The sequence below is a fragment of the Miscanthus floridulus genome, chromosome 12 (genome assembly GCF_019320115.1).
Source record: "Miscanthus floridulus cultivar M001 chromosome 12, ASM1932011v1, whole genome shotgun sequence".
Taxonomy (NCBI): Eukaryota; Viridiplantae; Streptophyta; class Magnoliopsida; order Poales; family Poaceae; genus Miscanthus; species Miscanthus floridulus.
In genome coordinates, this window is record NC_089591.1 from 48,919,529 (window position 1) to 48,942,412 (window position 22,884).

The 22,884-nt window shown below is 46.2% G+C and overlaps 2 protein-coding genes and 1 pseudogene across 3 annotated transcripts; 2 read left to right on the forward strand and 1 right to left on the reverse strand.

Annotated features, from left to right (window-relative positions):
- Positions 1-536: 536 nt before the first annotated feature.
- On the forward strand, positions 537-9,309 carry LOC136495374 (mitochondrial phosphate carrier protein 3, mitochondrial-like). Its single transcript, XM_066491317.1, has 6 exons — positions 537-854; positions 5,864-6,225; positions 6,298-6,341; positions 8,255-8,469; positions 8,551-8,675; positions 8,772-9,309. The coding sequence occupies exons 1-6, from the start codon at positions 552-554 to the stop codon at positions 8,818-8,820; spliced, it is 1,098 nt and encodes a 365-aa protein (XP_066347414.1). The 5' UTR covers positions 537-551; the 3' UTR covers positions 8,821-9,309.
- LOC136498248 (uncharacterized) lies at positions 1,972-3,667 on the reverse strand (annotated as a pseudogene).
- A 1,910-nt stretch (positions 9,310-11,219) lies between the features above and the next one.
- LOC136495372 (zeaxanthin epoxidase, chloroplastic-like) lies at positions 11,220-17,592 on the forward strand. Of its 2 annotated transcripts, none has more exons than XM_066491315.1 (16): positions 11,220-11,987; positions 13,966-14,128; positions 14,232-14,306; positions 14,387-14,487; positions 14,584-14,699; positions 14,834-15,045; positions 15,134-15,225; positions 15,415-15,529; positions 15,758-15,861; positions 16,042-16,087; positions 16,165-16,229; positions 16,342-16,431; positions 16,518-16,572; positions 16,689-16,777; positions 16,867-16,954; positions 17,106-17,592. In XM_066491315.1, the coding sequence occupies exons 1-16, from the start codon at positions 11,473-11,475 to the stop codon at positions 17,208-17,210; spliced, it is 2,031 nt and encodes a 676-aa protein (XP_066347412.1). In that variant the 5' UTR covers positions 11,220-11,472; the 3' UTR covers positions 17,211-17,592. The 2 variants fall into 2 exon arrangements, with proteins under 2 accessions (XP_066347412.1, XP_066347413.1); XM_066491316.1 differs by lacking the exon at positions 11,220-11,987 and adding an exon at positions 12,207-13,537.
- Positions 17,593-22,884: the final 5,292 nt, after the last annotated feature.

Below are 22,884 nucleotides of genomic sequence, written 5' to 3' on the forward strand. Positions count from 1 at the left end.
ACAAGCTCTTTAGTATAGCTAGTTGTGAGAGCTTGGTTGGTTGGTTGGTGTAGCTCTTTAGTTAGCCTTTGAGAGCACACTAACATAGAGGCCCCGTTCGCTGGTCTGAAACTTGGCTGAAACTGGCTGAAAAACACTGTTTTGGCTGAATTGTTGTGAGAGAAAAATACTGTTCCGGCTGAAAAAAGAAGCCGAACAAGCCATTTTTAAGACAAGCGAACGGGGCCAGAGTAGTGTCATAGCTTTTGTGTGAATATACACTATCTAAACTAGAATTGTGTTAGGTGGCTTGCATTTTAAGTAGGCTAGCGCAACTCTTGTTTCACCTCATAATTGTCTAACCTTTTGTTAAGTGTTATTGTAGAAATTTTTATTAGGCTATTCACCCCCCTCTAGCCATTAGAACCTTTCAGCCTCAAGCCCGCACGTACAAACACCGCGCTCGATCGCGCTGCCGCGATGAGCGTCCATCTCACCGAGCCCCCAGGCTTAGCCGCGCCCCTAGCCGTAAGGAAATCGCTCGAACCGAGCTCTGAGCCTGCCTCGGCGCCATGGCAGTCTCCGAGAGCTCGTGGAATGCGCTGCTCCCTAGCTTCCTTTATGCGGTCCCGGCCGCTGCCTCTCCCTTTGCTGCCGCTGTCGTCGCTAGCGTGGGCGGGCGCACGGTCGCCGCGCCGTCTGCTACGGCGGCAACACGGCCTGCTATTTGGGCGCGGGCGCCGAGCGAGCCTGGGCGGAGGATTGAGATGTACTCATCGGCGTTCTACGTGGCGTGCACGGCCGGCGGCGTCACCAGCTGCGGGCTCACGCACATGACCGTCACGCCCCTCGACCTCGTCAAGTGCAACATGCATGTGAGCATCTCGATGCTCACTACCGGAAACCTTAAATTTGCCGAGTGTTTTTATGTTTGCCAAGTGTATTCTATCGGGCACTCGACAAACAAGTGATTTGCCGAGTGTTTCCCTAAAAACACCCGAAAAAAAAACACTCGGTAAAGAGGAGGTTTGCCGAGTGTTAAAAAAACACTCGACAAAGAGGGGGTTTGTCGAGTGTTTTTTTATTGACACTCGGCAAAGAAATAAAATCTTTTTTTCTAGGAAAGGAGCAGAAAAAAATGAAAAAAAAACTTTACCGAATGCCCAGATCTAGGACACTCGGCAAACGGAAAAAATCTTTTTTTCTATGAACGAAGGAGAAGAAAAAAAATAATTTTTTTTTACCGAATGTCCAGATCTAGGACACACAGCAAAGGAATAAAATATATTTTTTAGAAAAAAAGAACAAAAATAAAAAACTTTGTTGAGTGTCCAGCTCTAGAATACTCGGCAAAAAAATAAAAATCTTTTATTTTAAAAAAATTTTAGGACACTCGGCAAGGACAAAAATCCACTTAGGGCCAGTTTGGTTGCCGAAATTTTTGGCAAAACGATACTGTAGCGTTTTTGTTATTATTTAGTAATTAGTATCCAATCATAGTTTAATTAGGCTTAAAAGATTCGTCTCGTGGATTTCGTTTAAACTGTGTAATTAATTTTATTTTTTATTTATATTTAATGCTTCATGCATGCGTCCAAAGATTCAATGCGACGAAGAATCTTGAAAAATTTGGCATTTCGAGAGAGAACTAGACAGGGCCTTAATAACCAGCCCACCCCTCCTGCTTGCTTGCTCCCCTCGGGACATCTAATTATTTGCCACTCTTACGGAGGCCGACTCTCTGATTGCCAACTTTGTGGTGGCAACTACAAAAATGTCCTAGAAAATAGTAACTCGCCTAATATTTTGCCATTTTTGCTGACGTGGCATGCCAGATCAGCCAGCCAGCTTGAAAATGGGTCGTTGACGCTCGAAGACCGAAGCCAAAAGACCATTCTGCCCCCGCCGTGTATTGCTTAACCAGCGCCGTCTCTCCCCCTCCCATCTGTTCGCTTCTCTCCGCACTTCTTCTTCCTTCGTAGACTAATTGGGCTAGAATAACCATGGAACAACTCCTGGATAGGCTTCAATAACTTTGTCCATCAATTTATTGAACTTCTCTACTGTGCATGCCCTTGCTGCTGGCCACATGTACTTGGCATAGGCATTTCCTGTAAATCTTTTCTTCATATTTTCCATGAGATGTCTGAAACACTCTCTCTGCTCTGCTCCAGGGAAAACCTTTTTCACAGCTGCTTCTAGCCCTTTGCATGCATCAGTGCATATAGCCAAGTGGTTCATTGGCCCTATTGCTTTTCCTAACTGTTCCATGAACCAAGTTCAATTATCCTTGGTCTCTGAATCAAAGAAGCCAAAAGCAATTGGGTACAACCAATTGTGGCCATCTATTGCATTGGCTGCAGGCATGTGGCCATTCCACTCACCATTGAGAGCAGTTGAATCTACACTAATATAGGGTCTGCAGCCATCTCTAAATCCATCTATACTTGCTTTGAAGGCATAAAAAAATCTACTGAAGTGAACCTTGCCTTCCACAGTAACTGTATCTATCTCAACTACACTACCAGGAGACCTAAGCTCAATCTCAGCCTTGAATCTAAACAAATAATCAAAACAATCATCCCACTTATCAAATAATTTATCTGCAGCCCTCTGTCTCCCATAAAATATAGTCTGATATGGAATCTTTATGTTGTACTTCTTCTCTAACTCTTCCTTTATAGCTTTGGGGCCCATCTCAGGATTATCCTTCAATAGTGGTATAGCCCTCTCAGCAATCCACTTCTGGGATGCCATCCTCCCAAGAACTCTACTCTTTGAAGGACACTTGTGGGTACCCTTATTGATTTGGATCTGCACATACATGAAGAAATGTCAGAAATAGTTAAGATAAATTCATATACAACATGCAAATATCAGAAATAAGGTTACACCAAAAGGACAAAAAAAGTGTTAGTATTGGTACCTTGACACTGCCATCCTTCAGTGTTCTAGCTCTAATTTTCCATGGGCAGCCCTTGGAACTGCAGTAGCCCCTAAACCTCTCCTTGTCAGACTTCTCTGTCCCCAATTGAAACTCATTCACAATAGCATGCTGCCTAACTGCCATCCTAAAATCATCCATGCAAGGATACAGTGTCCCAACACTCATGTCAGGGTTGTCTCTATCCCAACCAAACATTGGCTCATCTCCTAGGTCATCATTAATAGGGATTGCTGCCTCATTCATTTCATCCTCCACATCAGCAGGTATGTTAGGAATAGGAACCTCATCTGCAGTAGCCTCATCTGCTGCCTTGAATCCAAAAGCCTCATAGATTTGATCCTCATCTACCACAGCATTAGCTTCACCATCACAGTTCTCATCAGCCAATATAGTCAATGTGTTCCAATCAACCACATTTTCTTCAGCTCTACCTTCTTCAGGAGTACTACAAGTGTCACCTAAGCCTTCTGCATTCTCTGCATGTCCTGCATTTGTCACACCAGAATGGGCAGCAGTAGTAGAAGACCCACCTTTGTTTGCTCTGCTAACAACATCATTCAGACCAACTACATCTTTCTCAACAACATCACAACTAACATGCATTACCTTCTCATCCATCCTAGACATTATCATCTCCTCAAACTGATCACTGCTAGTAACCTTCCACTCTGTTCCACTGTCAATGTCAACACCCCAAATAAGCAGTTGCTGACTGCGGCCCCAAATGATCTTGCTGGCCATATCATCTACAAAGTCATTCAGTGTGTATACATTGCTACTGTCAAACCACAGGTCATGTTCTTGAGCATCTAGGTCAACCACTCCATAGTCGTTAGCCAAAGTGTATTTATCAACGCTAACATGGATTCTAAAAGCATTGTCAGGATCAATCTTGACAGTGACAAGCAAAACAAACAAATCGGGAGTTAGGACATCCCTCACATACGGGATCCCCTCACATACATGCCATAACAATGAAATATACCACGGGGGGCACGGAGACAACACTATCGTGGCTAATGGTTTGCTCTACATCCGAATCCTACATCAACACACGAAAATTAGGAAACCCTAGCATCAGGAATCCCCACATTCACAGATGCCGCGCGTAGGTAGAAGAAGGAAGTAGATCTAACCTTGCAGGCGTCGTGCCGTCCTGCGACTTGGGGGACGCGACTTGGCGCCGCCGTCGAGCTCCCACCTGCCCGCCTCGAGCAAGCGCCGCCACGGGGAATGAAAGGGGAGGGACGGGAGAGAATCCCGGAGAGAAGCGAGTGGACTGAACAGATGGGAGGGGGAGAGACGGCGCTGGTTAAGCAATACACGGCGGGGGCAGAATGGTCTTTTGGCTTCGGTCTTCGAGCGTCAACGGGCCGTTTTCAAGCTGGCTGGCTGATCTGGCATGTCACGTCAACAAAAATGACAAAATATTAGGCGAGTTATTATTTTCTAGGACATTTTTGTAGTTGCCACCATAAAATTGGCAATCAGAGAGTCGGCATCCGTAAGAGTGGCAAATAATGAGATGTCCCGCTCCCCTCGGACTTATCCTTTCCCCAACCCGCCATCGACGCCAGGCAAAAAAAAAAAAAAAAAAAAAAAATCCCCATCCAACCTCCATTGCCTCGCCGACTCCGCCTCGCGTGCCTGCATCGCCGCCGCGACGGGAGCAGCCACCTCCACCGGCTGTGCCACGGCGGCGCGACGCGGCACCGCACCAGCGCCGACGCGACGTCTCCCCGCAGCGGCGCAGCCGCGAGTTCTCCCCGCACCAGCGAGCCTGGGGCGGTCCCAGCACACAGCAGCGCCGGATCTCGCCCACGCATCAGCTGACGAAGAGGCGGCAGGCCAGCGAGGCAGTGCCGGCCGAGAAGATGGTGGCGCTGGATCTCGCCCGTTCACCTGCTGAGGATGAGGCGGCGGGCCAAGGAGATGGTGCGGGTCGACGGCCAAGGAGGCGACGGTAGCCATCGTCGATGTCGGGGCCCGGTTGATAGCCATCGTCGACGTTGGGGCCAGGTGAGGGAGTGCTTTTCGACTCTCCGAGCCTCTGGTGTGAGTGTTTTGAACGTGTTTGTGCCTTTCAGGTATTTGATGAAGTGGTGGTGCCGTGCTCTGTGCCTTCGTGCAGCGATCTCGCGGGCGAGCACGGCAGCCTCGACGGAGCCCCGGCGGCGAGCAGCACCAGCTCCGTGCGTTTGAGCCGAAGCGGGTCGGAGGTGGTGCTCTCCGGCTTTCACCGGCGTCGGGGGCGGCGGCCCGGTCCACGGCGCACTTCGGGCCTGGTGTGGCCTGGTGTGCTTCAAACTGCTGAATGATTATTGGTTTGCATCCACAGAGGTTGATTTCCTTGCTGTCCGGATAATTTTTTTTTTTGGAAAATAGGTTTGCCGAGTGTATTTTGAAAAACACTCGGCAAACTAATTTTTTTGCCGAGTGTTAAATTTGACACTTGGCAAACCATTTGCCGAGTGCGCGATAAAAAAACACTCGGCAAATAGCTATTTGCCGACACACAGATGCCGTGTGTTGTATGCCGAGTGTTACACACTGCAAAGCAGTTGCCGAGTGCCCCTGGCACTCGGCAAAACTACTGTATCCCGTAGTGGCTGGCTCGATTTGGATAGATGAGTTATTTGTGCGATGTTCCCCATTTCGATTGGTAGGATTATTCGTGATGTAATCTCTATTTTTAGAGTTATTAGACGGTTGTTTGATGCGAGTACATCATACTCGAACCAGGCAACCAGCTGCAACCGTACATTTTGTGTAATGCTCTATAAATATGCTATCACATTTTCATTTTCGTGGTAGCCTACACTGAAAGAGCTAAACCTCAATGATTACATTCATGCTAGTTGTTTATGTTCATTTTCAATGAATAGTTGTCGTTATGAACTGATTGCTAATGAAAACTTTTATTGGCCGATTTGTCAGATAGATCCAGCCAAGTACAAGAGCATCTCATCCGGTTTCGGTGTTTTGTTGAAAGAGCAAGGGGCCAAGGGGTTTTTCAGGGGCTGGGTACCTACCCTACTTGGATACAGTGCCCAGGGGGCATGCAAGTTCGGTTTCTATGAGTTCTTCAAGAAGTATTACTCGGATATTGCTGGCCCTGAGTATGCTACCAAGTACAAGACTTTGATTTACCTTGCGGGTTCTGCTTCAGCTGAAGTGATTGCAGATATTGCCCTCTGCCCCATGGAAGCTATTAAGGTCCGTGTGCAGACGCAGCCTGGCTTTGCAAGAGGTTTATTAGATGGCCTTCCGAACTTTGTGAAAGCTGAAGGCTATTCTGGGTGAGTTGAGGTTTGCCTACTTTATTTCTGTATCCATGTCTTCACTTTTTTTAACACTGTCAAATTTTCCAGACTGTATAAAGGAATTGTTCCACTCTGGGGCCGACAAATTCCTTGTAAGTACCTACTTCCTGCTTGTTGTCAACTGTCACATAAATTTGAATCGCTTTCCTTTCTAATTTTTTACTATACTATGTTTGTGCCCCTTAAGAATCAACTGTTGAAATAATTGGTATGTAAGCTTTGAAAAAGTAGATTTTGTATTGCTAAGATGATGATCAAACTTATCTTGTTTTTCAAAAGGGTTGCCACTCTAGCGATAAGCATTTTTTGTGTTTGTAATCTCAACTGTGATGTTAATGATGCAATGAAATAAATGGATGATATCTTCTTTAGTATTGGTGATGCAACTTCACTCATGCTACGTGATTCGTGTACATATTTAACTCACCGAGTGTGCAACAAATTTAGTGTTGTAGAATTCATGGAACGGCTATGGATACTGGTCTCATTTCTCACTGATGACAGTCTTCATTATCATTCATACTTGTTGATATCTTTGTTTTTTTATTAGCACAAAAATTTAGTTTTGCAAGAATATTAGTTCTGGTGCACATAGTTCTTGAAATCGTATAATGATTTTCAAGATTTTATGTGTGCATATATTGATATTCCACGCTGCTTGAGTCATCTCCACTGTGACATGGTCCTAGACTCCAATGAGATGGTGTATATTTCTTAATTAATAAATGGATTTTATGCTTTTGGAGTCACACTGATCATCAGCTTTGAAAATGGTGCCCTTTCTTACTCATCATAAGTCTTATAATCTCACTTGTTGACATTTCGTTTTCTTATTATGGTGTCAATGTTAGGTTTACTAGAATGTAGTTCTGGTGCACATAGTTCTTCTTGAGATCGTGTAATGATTTTCAAGATTTTATGTGTGCATATATAGATATTTCCACACTGCTTGAGTCATCTCCATTATAACTGGACCTAGACTCCAATGAGATGGTGTATATTGGTTAGTTGCTCAAAGGATTTTCATGCATTTGAAATCATTGACTATCAGCTGTAAATAATAATATCATTTCTTTAGGATGACAAGTCTTGTCGGCACTCAATTGTTTACATCTCTTTTTAATTATGTATAAAATATGGTCGCTATAATATTAGTTTTGATGCACATAGTTCTTGAAATTGTGTATGGTTTCAAGAATTTATGTGTGCAGTTAAATTATCCGCACTGCTTGTGTTTTCTAGAGCTGGACTCCATTTTTTTAAAACCAGAGCTGGACTCCAATTTTGTGTACATTAAAAAACACATCAGGTTTATGTTGTAGAGGATAGAGGATTTGACACTAATTAGTTTTAAATTTGTGTATTTGATAATCAGCTATGAGCATTTGGCACTTATAACCATCTAATATCACGTATTTTCTGTACACATAATTATCTCTTGTTGTGTTTAACTTATGTACCTGCATGCTAAGACATGCATTTTCATGCACATAGTTCTTCTTGAAATCACACTATAATTTTCAAGATTTTATGTGTGCGTATATTAATTTACCACACTGCTTGAGCTATCTCTTGCTATGGAGCTAGACTCCAATGAAGTGGTGTACATTAGTTCATTAATCAAATGCTTACAGTTAGTACTCCCCGAGTGCATACCCCCCAAAGGGAAAACGTGACCATACTGCACACATGATTCTTGGGTGCTGGTTGTTATGGATGCCTCTATGCTCATAGTGATATTATTTAGTCTGCTTGTCTCCATTACAGTGGGAGCTAAACTCTTAATTACTTGTGGGGAATGGACATGGGAATTTGTATTATTAGGCCCCTATTTTGCTTGCGTTGCTACATCAATGACTATAACATATTAGATTTCCTAAACGTGTACGGTGTGAACTAATTTTGGAGCATATGAGCTTGCTTTGTACCAAGTTTTATTCTTTTATTTTGCTTTGATATTTAACCTGAAGGACTGTCCAGCATCTTATGGTTTTACTTAATGCAGACACTATGATGAAATTTGCCTCTTTCGAGACTGTTGTTGAGATGATCTACAAGTATGCCATCCCTGCTCCCAAAAACGAATGCAGCAAGAATCTCCAGCTTGTAGTGAGCTTTGCTGGTGGCTACATTGCTGGGGTGTTCTGTGCAATTGTTTCTCACCCAGCTGATAACCTTGTTTCCTTCCTCAACAATGCCAAGGGGGCAACGGTCGGCGATGTATGTTTTCTAGACAATTAGATATTATTTTCTTTGTTTACCTTGTTTTTTGCACTTACCATTTGTGTAATGCTTGCTCAGGCTGTGAAGAAGATTGGTCTAGTGGGGCTATTTACGCGTGGGCTCCCATTGCGTATCGTGATGATTGGTACCCTCACCGGTGCCCAGTGGGGTATCTATGATGCTTTTAAAGTCATGGTTGGACTGTAAGTATTTCTATTTGCTGATACTGGTCCCTTGTCAACATTAACCTGTAGGATTTTTCATTATCACTTAATGGGGGCTATTTTTCAATCCTCCAGGCCGACTACTGGAGGCGCTGCTCCAACACCTGCTGCCACTAAGGCCTGATGAGTGATGACACAGCCAAACTTCAGACAAAAACTGGCGCCACCCTTGATGACCAAATAGCTCCTCTTTCTTAGGAGCAATTCTTTTATTCTTTTAGGAACTCTAAAATGATAAAATCTCAGATGAGTCTCAAGCTCATCCATGCATTAGAATGCAAGAAATTTAGGAAGATGTTCACTAGATAATCAAGTGGTTCACGATGCCTGGAAACCATGGCATCTTCATCCATGCTAATAAGAATACAAAAAAAATTCGGAACATGTTTACTAGATAATCAAGTGCCTCATGATAACTGGAAACCATGGCATCCTTTTTTTTTTAAATTATGATTGTGGAAGTACATATACTCCCCATGGACCATGGTTAAAGCTAATATTTTGCTGGTTCGATTTGTGTAATTTTCTCCGGTATATTTTAGGGTAAGTAAATGAGAGCATCTCTGTGGCAGAGCGTGAAGTTCTTGCTGTCTAAATATATGCTGCTTGTTCATTGCTGTTGATGCCGACATACTTTATTGTGTACTGAACAAACATATTCCTCTTGCCTTTTTGTTTGGACTGTGCCTATGCTTTGTCATCGATGTCAAGCAGATTTATGAAGGTCTTAAGAATTAAAATGGTATTGCACAGTTACTGCAAGTATTTTTTTTTTGCTGTTTTTAGATCATGAGGTGGAAAGTTCAAGTTCTCATTGTAAATATCTTCGAACGCTCGCTCTCAGCAACCGAGTCCAACATCGCTTCAGAGGGGCGAAAGATAAAGATCAAAGCTGGCCTATGATGTAGCAACTTGCCACGTCTCCGCGCGTGCTTCTCTAGTTGTATGGACGATCTTTTGTGGAAACTCAATGCTACATAAATGTTTGTGGTAGTTAAAAGCATCTCTTAGTAAGACTCTCTTTAGAACGCAGAAATTGTATCGAAATTGTATATAAATTTAACAGGGATTAGTTATTTTTTCACACGAAAAGTGTAGGAACAGTAAAAACCCCACCTTCTAAAGGGGGCCTAAAGGTTGCATGAAAAATTTGGTAGTGTTTCAGTTTCTTTGGAAAACTGTCTCTTTCAAAAAAAATGTTGCTTGAAATGCAGATTTGGCTGTTTCTCACTTATAGTGCGAGAACCAAAAAAAAAGTTCGGTTGGTTTGAATTTGTGTTTCCCATTGTTAACTATTTTTCTCTTTTACGTTCAAGAAAACGAATCTAGAAGCTCAACCAAATAGGACATACGAGGAAGGCCCATATGTTATTATAAAAGCCGATGGGAATCTCTAGCAAAATCTCTACTCGATCTTCAAAAACAACCGACTCTAAAATCACAATCTCTATTGTGCTCAGTTGCCCGTGCAACCCTAACTTCCATCCTAGACCCATTAGAGAAGAAGTAAGGGTAAAGATTATGGTTCTAGTTCTACTCAGCGGACCTAAAAGCAGGGTTGGGAGAGGCGGCTGCGACACAGTGGTGACCCGACGGTGCAGTGAGGTAGCAAGGACACTGCTAGAGCTGGGGTGGCAGGAGGATTGGCTGGGACGGTAGACAAGGCTGGCGGTGGGAGCATCGCTCCTCAACTGGTTAAAGGAGAGCAAGTGCTCATGGGATGTCGGGGTCGAGGCGGCAACAACAAGAGCCGTCAGTCGCCAGTGGAAGGAGGGAAAGGGTCTGCGGGGCGGTTGAGGCGACTAGGAGGCCTCGAGACCAGTCGCGGATGACGGGAGCACAAGCGAGGCAATGAGGGCAATGGCACCGCTGTGGAGGAAGACAAGGTTGCACGCTCCTCAATCGCACTACCAATCATGCCTTAACTTAGCCCCTCTGACACCCCATCAAGCTCTCGCTCCAATGGACCCTCTCAAGGTCCTTAAACTCCTACCTAAAAAAAGGCATGATCTAAGATTGCACTAGCTAGTACTACTCAACTAGGCACTACTTACCGATGGATGTGATTGGTCGTTTGCATGAGTCTGTATCCAGGTTTGTGCAGTGCGGTTTGCCCATGTTCAATAACTTGCAGAGGCTCTTTTGTAGACTTACACAGTGCTCAAAGCATGTCAATGCATCATTAGCTACATTAGTCCGTATCTAGGCTTCTGCAGTGCAGTTTGCTCATGTTTGGTTACTTTGCATAGGCTGTTTTGCAGACTTGCACAATGCTCAAAGCATGTCAATGCAGCATTAACTAGTACGCCCAATTTTTTTCTATTAGATTACGTAGATTTGCATAAGCCAACAGCGTAAAAAATAAAATAGTTCTTAAACGTCTTGTAATTTAAAACGGAGTTAGCCTTAACCTCAGCAGGCCTGTGCTATCCACTGTTGCACGGTGAGCTACAGAGTTGCCGCCACGTAGTGTCCGCAGAGGATGGTGAGGACATGGCAAGATAAAATCCTGGTCCCGCAAGATCCGTTCTTCCAAATGGGATCAGGTGATTGGCTCCAGTTCCTCCTCCCCTCAGCACCACCAGTCCGGCAGTCCCTTCCAGCTCCCGTCTGCTCCACCTTTCACAGCCTCTGCTCAATGGCAAACTTCCAGAAGCAGAGTTGCACGGGCAGCACGGCATAACACCTCCCTCCACTGATCCAGTTCCACTCGCCCAACGTCTTCTCCTTCGCAAAGCAAGCTTCCTGTTCTGCTCAACTGCAGGTCGCCGCGCCCATGGCGCTGCTCTCCGCCACTTCACCCGTAAAGGCGCACTTCTCGGCGCTCCTCTTCTGCCACGACGAGCCGCAACAGCACCAGCACGCGCTCCCTGTCCCGCATCCGCAGAGCTTCGGCGGCGGCAACAAGGCCAGGCAGCGGGCGCGGGGCAGGTGCGCGGCGGCGTCAATGCGGCTTCCCGACGCGTCCGTCGCTTCCGCGCCCGCCCCCGCGGCCGCGGCCGGCGAGGCGCGGCGGAAGAAGAAGCCCCGGGTGCTGGTGGCCGGTGGCGGCATCGGCGGGCTGGTGTTCGCGCTGGCGGCGCGGCGCAAGGGGTACGACGTGACGGTGTTCGAGCGCGACATGAGCGCGGTGCGCGGGGAAGGGCAGTACCGCGGGCCCATCCAGATCCAGAGCAACGCGCTGGCCGCGCTCGAGGCCATCGACATGTCCGTCGCCGAGGAGGTCATGCGCGTCGGCTGCGTCACCGGCGACCGCATCAACGGCCTCGTCGACGGCATGTCCGGCTCCTGGTACGCCCCACCCCCATTCCTCCTTCCTTTCCTGCAAAGTGCAACTTGCTCTCTGTGTCTCGGATTCGGATCACTTGCCCTGTTTCTGCGTGCGCTGTGCTCGCGTCTTTGCATCTGCCGCCCTAGCGCCGCCGTCTGGTGCGCACCGCTACGCTACTACTCTACAAAGTGCAGCGCCTTGGAATTCGGTTATCCTTAACAGATTATACGCACGAGCATGACGCGCAGCAAAGTCAATTCGCTGCGGCAATCTCATCCGACCACACGATTTTAGACGTCACCTGTGCCAGCACGCTGCCGACCTCGGCAGATCGCCGCACGTGGTGCGCGCGGCGCACAAGGCCAACCAGCAACCTAGGGTCAGGGTCCCAGGGAGGAAGCGCCGTGCCGCCCATGGCGGCCGACCCGCCCGACGGGACCAAACGATCGAGTTGCCTGCTTCCGGCTAGTTGCCGTGGGAGTATGGACTACTACTATGGAGCATCCGGGCATGGCGCGGCCTGATCGCCTGGTCTGGTCGGCCGGTAAAAAATGGTGCCCGTTTCGCTTTCTATCCGGGGTACCCCACCTCGCGTGGTCTGCGCCGCGCGGCAGGCAACCCACGGCCGCCACGTCCAACCGACCGCCCAACCGCACCGAGGCAAAGCTTCCACCAATCCACCACCCCCTCCTTCCTTCCTGCACTAGAGGCCGAAAGCGGCACCGACCGCAGTTTCGGTCTCCGCTCCGCTGCAAATTCCATTCTTCTCCGGCACCGGCCCTGCCACCCCCATAAAATTCGATATCTTGGCAGGCGCGTCCATTGAAGCACCCTTCTGAAGTTCTGATCTAGAGCTTCACAGAGACAACGAGCTTCCTCTTCCAGTTCCCAGCTCTCCTGTCAGCCCGAGAACCAGTGCCAAATCGAAAACACACTCAAGTCTCGAGATAGCAGAGTCCTCAGCTGAGGTTTGACTCCAGCTACTGCCTCACTGACTGACCGCCGATAAAGTAGTAGCAGTGTAGCACAGCATACCAGCTGCTCACTCATAGCAAAGCTTGCATACCACGACCATGCTGAGCACAACGCGGGCATCGCCGAAGGCGACCTCCCTCCCCTCCTCTTGGGCCTCTCAGACGGCGATCCCGCTCCACCCCGTCTCCCGCCGCAACCGAGCGCTCCGCCTTCTCGCGCTCCCCTCCCCGTCCGCGCCGCGGCAGAGGCGTAGTAGGCCCGGCCTTCCTCCCGCCCGCGCGGGGCTCGTCGCCACCGCGGCAATGCCGACGGCGCCGGAGCCCAAGAAGGCGCGCGTCCTGGTGGTCGGCGGCGGCATCGGCGGCCTGGTCTTCGCGCTCGCCGCCAAGCGGAAGGGGTTCGAGGTGCTGGTGCTGGAGCGGGACATGAGCGCCGTCCGCGGGGAAGGGAGGTACCGCGGCCCGATCCAGCTGCAGAGCAACGCGCTCGCCGCGCTCGAGGCCGTCGACGCCGCTGCGGCCGACGAGATCATGGACTCTGGCTGCATCACGGGGGACCGCGTCAACGGCATTGTCGACGGCGTCTCTGGCTCCTGGTAAGGGAGGCAGTGGGGGTCGTTCCCGCGCCAGAGCCAAATTCTTGCACCAAGTCACCATGAATTTGATTGTTTTTTACGCTACCTGGAGAAAATTTTGACTTCCTTTGGCCGGTGCTAGTGTAATTTAGTGCGACAAGGGTTCATTTGTCTGCAGTATTGGCAGTTAGTACGAACCAATTGGTGGTTGGCTAGTCGTTATGGTCGCCTGTTTCAGTTGATTGTAGTAGATACTATCGTTAACACGCAAGTCTCTTATTACTACTAGATCTAAAGAGATATATATAGCTGCCGAATTTTTTTCGGTGCTTATTTTACAGCTTTTGTTTGCAAATTTCCATGGGGTCTCTTTTTTTTTGCGTGGTTAGCTTTAACTTAGATATTCCTTTGCTGGAGGCAGCCATTTGACAGTGCCAAGTTGGATTCAGGTACATCAAGTTTGATACGTTTACTCCTGCCGCTGAGCGGGGGCTCCCAGTCACAAGGGTCATTAGCCGCATGACGCTGCAACAAATCCTTGCTCGAGCAGTTGGTGATGATGCTATATTGAATGGAAGCCATGTAGTCGATTTTATAGATGATGGCAGTAAGGTGAATGAGCAAATATGTTTTTGTGGCCATGTCAACTTCAATTTGGCTGCAAGAGTTGCCATTGCCTGTCTCTAAACTTGCAGTGTTTGTCGGTTGAGTGTAGGTTACTGCGATATTGGAGGACGGTAGAAAATTTGAAGGTGACCTTTTGGTTGGTGCCGATGGAATATGGTCAAAGGTAATACAATTAATTCTCCTTTTGGTCAGAAACAAGCACAAACGGAACCTGATTTGCTTGAAGTTTCCTTTTCTGGATAGGTGAGGAAGACACTATTCGGGCATTCAGACGCCACCTATTCCGGTTACACTTGCTACACTGGAATTGCAAATTTTGTGCCACCTGATATCGATACAGTTGGGTATGTTACATGGATCATGGAATGATGGGCGTGATTTTCAGATTGACTGAAATTTCGTTGTGCCATAACCATGTCCTCCATTTTCCTCTGTTGAAGGTACCGAGTATTTCTTGGTCACAAACAATACTTCGTCTCTTCAGATGTCGGTGCTGGTAAAATGCAATGGTATGCTTTTTACAATGAAGAGGCTGGTGGCACTGACCCTGAAAATGGTGTGTCCTTCTTACAGAAGTTTTCATGCTTAATTCGTGAAATAGATACTGCCTCATTGTAAGTTGTGATCAAAATGAGAACAATACTTCTGATATGCCCCCCACAAGCTTTATCATCTGCTTAATGTTAACAGGCAAAAAGAAAAGATTGCTTGAGATATTTGACGGATGGTGTGACAATGTCGTTGATTTGATAAACGCAACTGATGAAGAAGCGGTTCTTCGCCGGGATATATACGACCGCCCACCTACTATTAATTGGGGGAAAGGTCGTGTCACCTTGCTTGGTGATTCTGTGCATGCTATGCAGCCAAATCTGGGTCAAGGTGGCTGCATGGCTATTGAGGTATGCAATTTCTTAGCCTACCATGGATATGTTCTGGTGTTGATATCTATTACGTAACACAATAACCACCTTGTATTTGTTTCTGTAGGATGGTTACCAGCTGGCTGTAGAGCTAGAGAATGCCTGGCAAGAGAGTGTCAAGACTGAAACTCCTATGGACATAGTTTCCTCCTTGAGGGGGTAAGTTTTTCTAGCATGTTTAGTAGTATAAAGATAATGTTTCTTGAAACATCCACTGGATTTTATTTGAATGCTTGAATTGGCTCCAACTTCAAAGCAATCCTGTTCTTGCATGGTTTTTAAACTCTGGTCCATACTATAGTAAGTTGGCTGACAAGCAAAATATTCGTTTGCATATTGGGCCTGCAGTTATGAGAAAGAGAGAAGGCTGCGTGTTGCTATTATACATGGACTGGCAAGAATGGCAGCAATCATGGCTACCACCTATAGACCATATTTGGGTGTTGGTCTAGGACCTTTATCGGTATGTATAAACACACACAGTTTTTGTTACTCAAAGCACAGATCTCATTCTCTTTTCAGTAAGATTTAAAATTAGTTATGAAGTATGTCACCATCAATTTTATTGGATTTCTGAAATAAGGTTCGGAAATCGGAACTATATTATCTCATTACCATCCTCCTAAGAGCATTACTGAAGAACTCTATACTAAAACTACTTGAACTGCATACTAAAATTATTTACCTGTAGTTTTTGACCAAGTTGCGGATACCACACCCTGGAAGAGTTGGTGGCAGATTCTTTATCAAGTATGGAATGCCTGCGATGCTGAGCTGGGTGCTTGGTGGCAACAGGTGCACACCAAAATTATTAATTACTGTCATGTGTTCCCATTTCAAGCACATATGCAATAGTAATAGGTTTCCATTAGTTTAAATGTCCCACGCAAAGAAATAAACATCACCCAGGCTCTGTTCTTAGTTCCCAATTACCATATCCGTACTCATGCAAATGGAACTTTTCATTGTGTACAGCTCAAAGCTAGAAGGAAGACCTTTAAGCTGCCGACTTTCTGACAAGGTACGTTGTCATAGTAACCGTAAATTTGATTTCGTACCAGCATTTAATATTTACTGACATCTAGCATCAATCTGAAGGCAAATGACCAGCTTTATCGATGGTTTGAGGATGATGACGCGCTGGAACAAGCTATGGGTGGAGAGTATGTTCTTTGTTTCTTCTTTTTCATTTCATTTCGTTAAACAAGTGTTTGCTTTATTACTTTATTTCAGCACTTTTGAACAAAAAAAAATCATTCATAATACTATTTGCAGATGGTACCTCTTCCCAACAAGTGAAGGAAACAGCAATAGCTTGCAGCCCATTCGTTTAATTAGGGACGAGCAGAGGTCACTCTCTGTTGGGTATGTCTAAATAGCAAATTCATTTCTGCCCTAGTTGCACTCAATCAAGGCTTTATGGAACAAAACAAATGAATTTTCTTTTGCAGAAGCCGGTCAGATCCTAGTGACCCAGATTCTTCCCTATCATTGTCCTTTCCACAGGTTAGTTAATCGAAATGATGACAGTGTTTTAACTAACTTCTCATGTGTTGCATTGTACAAGGCCTCTATCCATAAACTGCTTGTACCAGTCTTCAGTTTTCTGAACTTCATTGCAGATATCAGAAAGGCATGCTACTATCACATGCAAGAATAAGGCTTTCTATCTGACTGACCTCGGGAGTGAACATGGTACCTGGATTACCGAGTAAGCCCTGAAAGAACCATGGTTCTATGGCCTTCCTCGAGAATTTCAGTAGCAAGATTTTACTCACTGACCTTCATGTGATTGTCCAGCAATGAAGGTAGACGTTACCGCGTGCCACCAAACTTCCCAGTTCGTTTCCGTCCCTCCGATGTCATTGAGTTTGGTTCTGATAAGAAGGTAGCTATACTACTGTCCTTTGCCTTTTATTTTTCTTCACATTTGGTTTGTTCCTCTTATTTAGCCAATTGTTCATCCGATGGATATCATCCCTGAATTGATGTGAAACCTTTTCTTGTGAATTATGATCAACTTGTGCAAAACTTTACAGGCTATGTTCCGGGTGAAGGTGCTGAACACGCTCCCATACGAATCCGCAAGAAGTGGGAAGCAGCAGGGGCAGCAGCAGCAACAGCAAGTCGCTCAGGCAGCATGAATGGAGACACCAGCCACCACTCCTATCATCAGCCACACTGTACTGTTCAGCATTCGGTAAAGACGCGACACTGCATCACAGGAAGGATATAGGAGATACGTCAAAGCAGATGTTATTTTTGCATCCATCGATGCCAAACAGGATTTTGAATACTAGCACCTAACGGATTGAAACGATGAAATTACAGTTCTACCAGAGGAACTGATGAGTTGTACAATAGGGATAGGCAATTTAGCTATTGTCGGACCGTGTACATTATTGTACCATCACCGAAAATATTGTAATTAAATTATGGCACGAGCACAGTAACACTTTGATCATGTAATATAGTGTATAGTTATTTAGCTCTGAGTCAGACAAGATATGATTTGTTCTTCTACCAGTGCCAGCTCCTCGAACTGCTAAAGTTTCTTTGAAATTTATGCAAATTGAAAAAAAATGTTCCTATAAAACTATTTCAGGATCCATATGAAATTTCTACATTCCAAACGTTTTGGAGGGGCGGGCGGGGTTGCCTGCGAGGCTGCAGCTGCAAGAGATGCGACCCCAGGCACCCCGCGCGGCATTTTGAACTACGAAATCACCCACCGGGAGTTGGGGGGCCATCGCCGTGCGTCAGGGGCGGCCGCCGCGCCTCCCCGTCGTCCGGCATCGGCCGCCGCCGCGCCTTCCCGTCCTCCGGCATGGGGAGTCCGTTGGATCACTTTTGCTCGGTCCAGATTGACACAGATTGGGCTTTTAGAAAACGCAGGAAACGCAGATCACTAGCTTCCCAAGTCCCAGGCCCATTGAGGACCGAGCTTGGCTCGCTCGCCAGGTGTGCCAGCGGCCGGGCGTGAGTTCGATCCCCGGATCTGACACTCGCGTGCCTCACGGGGTTTCCTACATATCTGCAGCTTTACGTGTGAATGCGTCACAACGGTCAGAGTGACATGTCCGTCATATGCGAAGCCTAAAAGACTTCGGATATCTCTCAGCAGCCATGTACAGCCTCTTCGTGCTAGCGCACTAGGGTGTATAAGTTCAGATAGTACAACTTGTACTCGAAGAGCTGAGACAAAAAAAAAAAATCCCAGACCGATATGGCAGCCCACGCCGAGGCCGCCGCCGGCGGCCATGGGACCCTTGCCAAGGTCTCCCTCTCGTCGGTCTCGGCCACCATGGCGGAGGCCTCCACCTACCCCTTAGACGCAGTCAAGAAGCGCCTCCAGCTCCACCGCAGCCCCGGTGGTGCGGGCGGGCGCGGCGTAATCCGGGTCAAGGAAAAAAAATCTTGACGAGAAAAAAACGAGATTTCCGATAATCCCGTTTCTCGCCTGGGCCCGGTAATTTCAGTTACCGCTCAAAATTTTCGGCCATTTTGAATTTGGGCCCGCGAAAAAAGCCCGCTGGATGGCTGGCCCAAATACCCACCTCCATATATATATATATATATTCCTCAGTCCTTCTCTAACCCTAAAGCCTATCCATTCGTCCACCAGACTTGTCGCCACGGCCGCCGCCTGCCACTCGTCTCCCTCACCAAGGCTGCTTGGTGGTGCAGGAGCTGCACTGGTGCTTCAACGCTGCTTGTTCTTGTTTGCTGCTCGTCTCCCTCCCCAACGTTGCTGCACTGGTGCCACTCGTCTCCCTCCCCAACGTTGCCCTCCATCCTCACGACCTCACTGCTCGGTTCCATAGGTACAATAGCTCTATTTCCATTTGATTTTGAGAGTCTAGTGTTTGACGTGTTCATTTCAAGCTTGCCAGGACGTGTGCGTCTCTTCTGTGACGGTGACTGGGGGTAGGGATGATGATGCACATTCACGCCCTCCAGCTTGTCAACCTGCTACTCGAGGCGAGGGTGATGCTTCGTCGAGTGGTGTTGCTGGTAGAGTGCCGATGATAGACACTAGTGCTGCGGTTGAGGTGGTTGCAAAAAATGGCAAATCAACACATTGTGGTATGACTATGGGAGATTTATAGTAAATGTTTAACTTTCTCAATTGTTGTGCACATGTTGATGACCACCAAGCTATTTGAATGATAATTTTGAATGAATTTGATGGCAACAAAATTTATCTATGATATCTAAAATGAACTATATAGGTTTTGCCAATGCCAATAGCTGAACTCCTTTTGTTGCAACAATAGCACATAAATGATTTTTTTTGGTTATGTAGTTCAAGAAAATGTGTTAAACAAACACTGCATGTGGTGTTGTATGACCTGCAAGCTGACTGTAATGATTTTGAATGAACTTGATGCCTACAAATTGTATCTATGATATCTAAAAAACGAACACTGCATTTGGTGCTACATGACAGTAGCACATAATTGATTTTTTTTTCTGTTATGCTACTCAATATAATGTGTTAACACTACATGTGGTGCTGTAGGGAGACGAGTGAAGTTAAACGGACCAATTGAGGTCACTTGGAGCCATGGAGAGCCTTTTCCCCACCCTCATGGTGCTGGCTTTAAGTGCTTTTATTGTTTCAAAAAGGTAAAGGGTGGAGGTGTGACTCGTCTAAAGGAGCATCTCATCGGAGCGACTGAAAATATAGCAGATTGCCCAAATGTGCCAGCTTATATTAAGGATTTAATGTCAAGTGAACTTGTGAAAGGAAAAGTCAGGAGGAAAAGAAGTAGTCAGATTCATCTCTTTGCTGAAAAGGAGGTTATGGCAGTGTTGATGTTTCACCACCGATAGCCTGCCACGGGGGTACCTGGGGCAGTTTGTTTGGGCTTCAGCGTATGCAGAACTCGACAGTAAACGCAAGAGACAGTCGATTTATCCTGGTTCGGACCCTCGATCGTTGATCGAGTAATAGCCCTACGTCCAGTCGGCGTTAGCCTTTGCGTTGGATTGATTGTCAAGTGTTCTCTCTCTTGCCTCTAGGAACCTCGCCCTCCTTTATATAGTCAGGAGGTCAGAGTCCTAGTCGGTTTACAATGAGAGTTCCTAGTAGGATTACAGAATACTACTACTACTAAGATTACATGGAAAGAATCCTAGTTAGACTAGATCTTCTCCCTTCCTTGAGGGGTATCCCGTGGGTCCCGTATCAACAAGCCCCCGAGCACTTCATGGTTGAGTTCTGGAAGCCTCGTCTTGTTCCTTCAGGTCTTGCCAAGTAGGAACAAGCGTCGTCTGAGTGCTTTCTTGAGCGAAACCGTGTAGCGCTTCATGAGATCTTCGGGTGGTGTGTACTTTTTTGAAGAAAAAGTACTCCCATCTGGGTGTAGCCCCCGAGCCTCTTGCTATTTGGAACAAGGAGCTGGAGGGTCTTGTCTTGAAATTGCTCTGATTCTTCGTCGAAGGGCTCCTGAGCATATACCCGGGTTCTTTATCAAAAAGAACTTGGATATAGCTCGGTCCGGGTTCTTTTTGTCGTGAGGCCTTGAAGTGGTCTGTCTTGAAGAAGTCTTCTTGGTGACGTGCGCTTTTTCGAAGAAAAAAGTGCACTCACTGAGTGTAGCCCCCGAGCCTCTTGCTATTTGGAACAAAAAGTTGGAGGGTCTTGAATCTTATGTTGTTTGAAAACTCCTGTTTTGAAGAAGTCTTCTGAGTGATGTGCGCTTTTTTAAAGAAAAAGTGCACTCACTGAGTGTAGCCCCCGAGCCTCTTGCTATTTGGAACAAAGAGTTGGAGGGTCTTGAATCTTATGTTGTTTGAAAAACTAAAAACCTCTCATGTTGCAGCCCTCGATCATATATCTGGGTTCTTTTATTCAAAAAGAACTCGGATACAGGGTCTTGGCATATTCTCTGGTAGTCTGCTGAGCGTTTGTATGGCTTTTATCTGCGCCGTGTAATCAACTCGGTAAGATTTGTCAAGTGCTTGTCTGGCTTTCGTCTGTGCCATGTAAATAACTCGGTATATGTAGATCGTTGTGTTGACAAACTTTCTTGATTTGTCGAGTGCTTGTCTGGCTTTCATCTGCGTCGTGTAAACAACTCGGTATATGTAGATCGTTGTCTTGACAAACTTTCTTGATTTGCCGAGTGCTTGTCTGGCTTTCGTCTGCGCCGTGTAAACAACTTGGGGTAAGTAGATCTTTGTCTTGACAACCTTTTTCTTCTTGTTAGTACTGAAAAGACTTAGGACCAGCGATCTCAAGTATCTTCAGCTTCTTCTTTTTAGCCTTTTTGCTTAACTCGAGATGTGGCCAGCATCTGGCTCTTTCCCTGGTTGTAAAAACATCTTTGGATCGGTTCAGGTGTTGGCTTATCACCTACCCTCATCGGTAGGCTCAAGCATCTTTTCGTCTTTTTTGTTCACGGCCGGTATGCTCAGGCATAATTTCATCCATTTTGCTTTTTGGTTCGGGTGTTAGCTTATTAGCTACCCTCATCGGTGGGCTTAAGCATCTTTTCAGCTTTTTTGCTCTCTACCGGTATGCTCAGATATAATTTCAGCCATTTTGCTTTTTGGTTCGGGTGTTAGCTTATTAGCTACCCTCATCGGCGGGCTCAAGCATCTTTTCAGCTCATTTGCTCTCGGCCGGTATGCTCAGGCATAATTTCAGTCATTTTGCTTTTTGGTTTGGGTGTTAGCTTATTAGCTACCCTCATTGACGGGCTCAAGCATCTTTTCAACTCTTTTGCTCTCGGCTAGTATGCTCAGGCATAATTTCAGCCATTTTGCTTTTTGATTCGAGTGTTAGCTTATTAGCTACCCTCATCAGCGGGCTCAAGCATCTTTTCAGCTCTTTTGCTCTTGGCCGATATGCTCAGGCATAATTTCAGCCATTTTACTTTTTGGTTCGGGTGTTAGCTTATTAGCTACCCTCATCGGCGGGCTCAAGCATCTTTTCAGCTCTTTTGCTCTCGGTCGGTATGCTCAGGCATAATTTTAGCCATTTTGCTTTTTGGTTCGGGTGTTAGCTTATTAGCTACCCTTAGGGCTCAAGCATCTTTTCAGCTCTTTTGCTCTCGGTCGGTATGCTCAGGCATAATTTCAGCCATTTTGCTTTTTGATTTAGGTGTTAGCTTATTAGCTACCCTCATCGGCGGGCTCAAGCATCTTTTCAGCTCTTTTGCCCTCGGTCGGTATGCTCAGGCATAATTTCAGCTATTTTGCTTTTTGGTTCGGGTGTTAGCTTATTAGCTACCCTCATCGACGGGCTTAAGCATCTTTTCAGCTCTTTTGCTCTCGGCCGGTATGCTTAGTGAAAACAACTGAGGGAAAGCCATAATAAGACATATGTTGTCGAGGAACACCATCTTTATTGATCATGAACGTTGATATGCTTAGTGAAAACAACTGGGGGAAAGCCATAATAAGACATATGTTGTCGAGGAACACCATCTTTATTGATCTTGAACGTTGATCTCTTGTGGCTTGTATATATATTCTTCCTTGAGTTTTCATGCGTAGAATCTTCTTAGTTGGCTGATGTGCCATGTATTGTTGACTTCTTTTCCATCTTTAGTTATCAACTTGTACGTGCCTGGTCCGGTGACTTGTGATAATAAAAGGACCTTCCCATGGACTGAGTAGTTAATGGCATCCGTTAGTTTTTTGTATTCTTCTTAGTACCAGGTCTCTGATTTGGAGTGATCGAGGCTAGGTATTCTTATTGTAGTGGCGTCTTAAACCTTGGAGGTATCTGGTTGATTGAAGGGTAGCGTTTACTCTGACTTCTTCTATATTGTCGAGTTCTAATCTTTGGGTGTGTTCTGCTTCTCC

What these genes read in the sequence shown, in the direction of transcription:
- LOC136495372 (XM_066491315.1), top strand. Translation starts at nt 11,473, where the DNA reads ATGGCGCTGCTCTCCGCCACTTCACCCGTAAAGGCGCACTTCTCGGCG. An exon ending in TTATAGATGATGGCAGTAAG is followed by an intron (nt 14,129 to 14,231) that starts GTGAATGAGCAA and finishes GGTTGAGTGTAG; the next exon opens with GTTACTGCGATATTGGAGGA. An exon ending in GAACAAGCTATGGGTGGAGA is followed by an intron (nt 16,230 to 16,341) that starts GTATGTTCTTTG and finishes TACTATTTGCAG; the next exon opens with ATGGTACCTCTTCCCAACAA.
- LOC136495374 (XM_066491317.1), top strand. Translation starts at nt 552, where the DNA reads ATGGCAGTCTCCGAGAGCTCGTGGAATGCGCTGCTCCCTAGCTTCCTT. An exon ending in TCGTCAAGTGCAACATGCAT is followed by an intron (nt 855 to 5,863) that starts GTGAGCATCTCG and finishes CCGATTTGTCAG; the next exon opens with ATAGATCCAGCCAAGTACAA. An exon ending in AGGGGGCAACGGTCGGCGAT is followed by an intron (nt 8,470 to 8,550) that starts GTATGTTTTCTA and finishes ATGCTTGCTCAG; the next exon opens with GCTGTGAAGAAGATTGGTCT.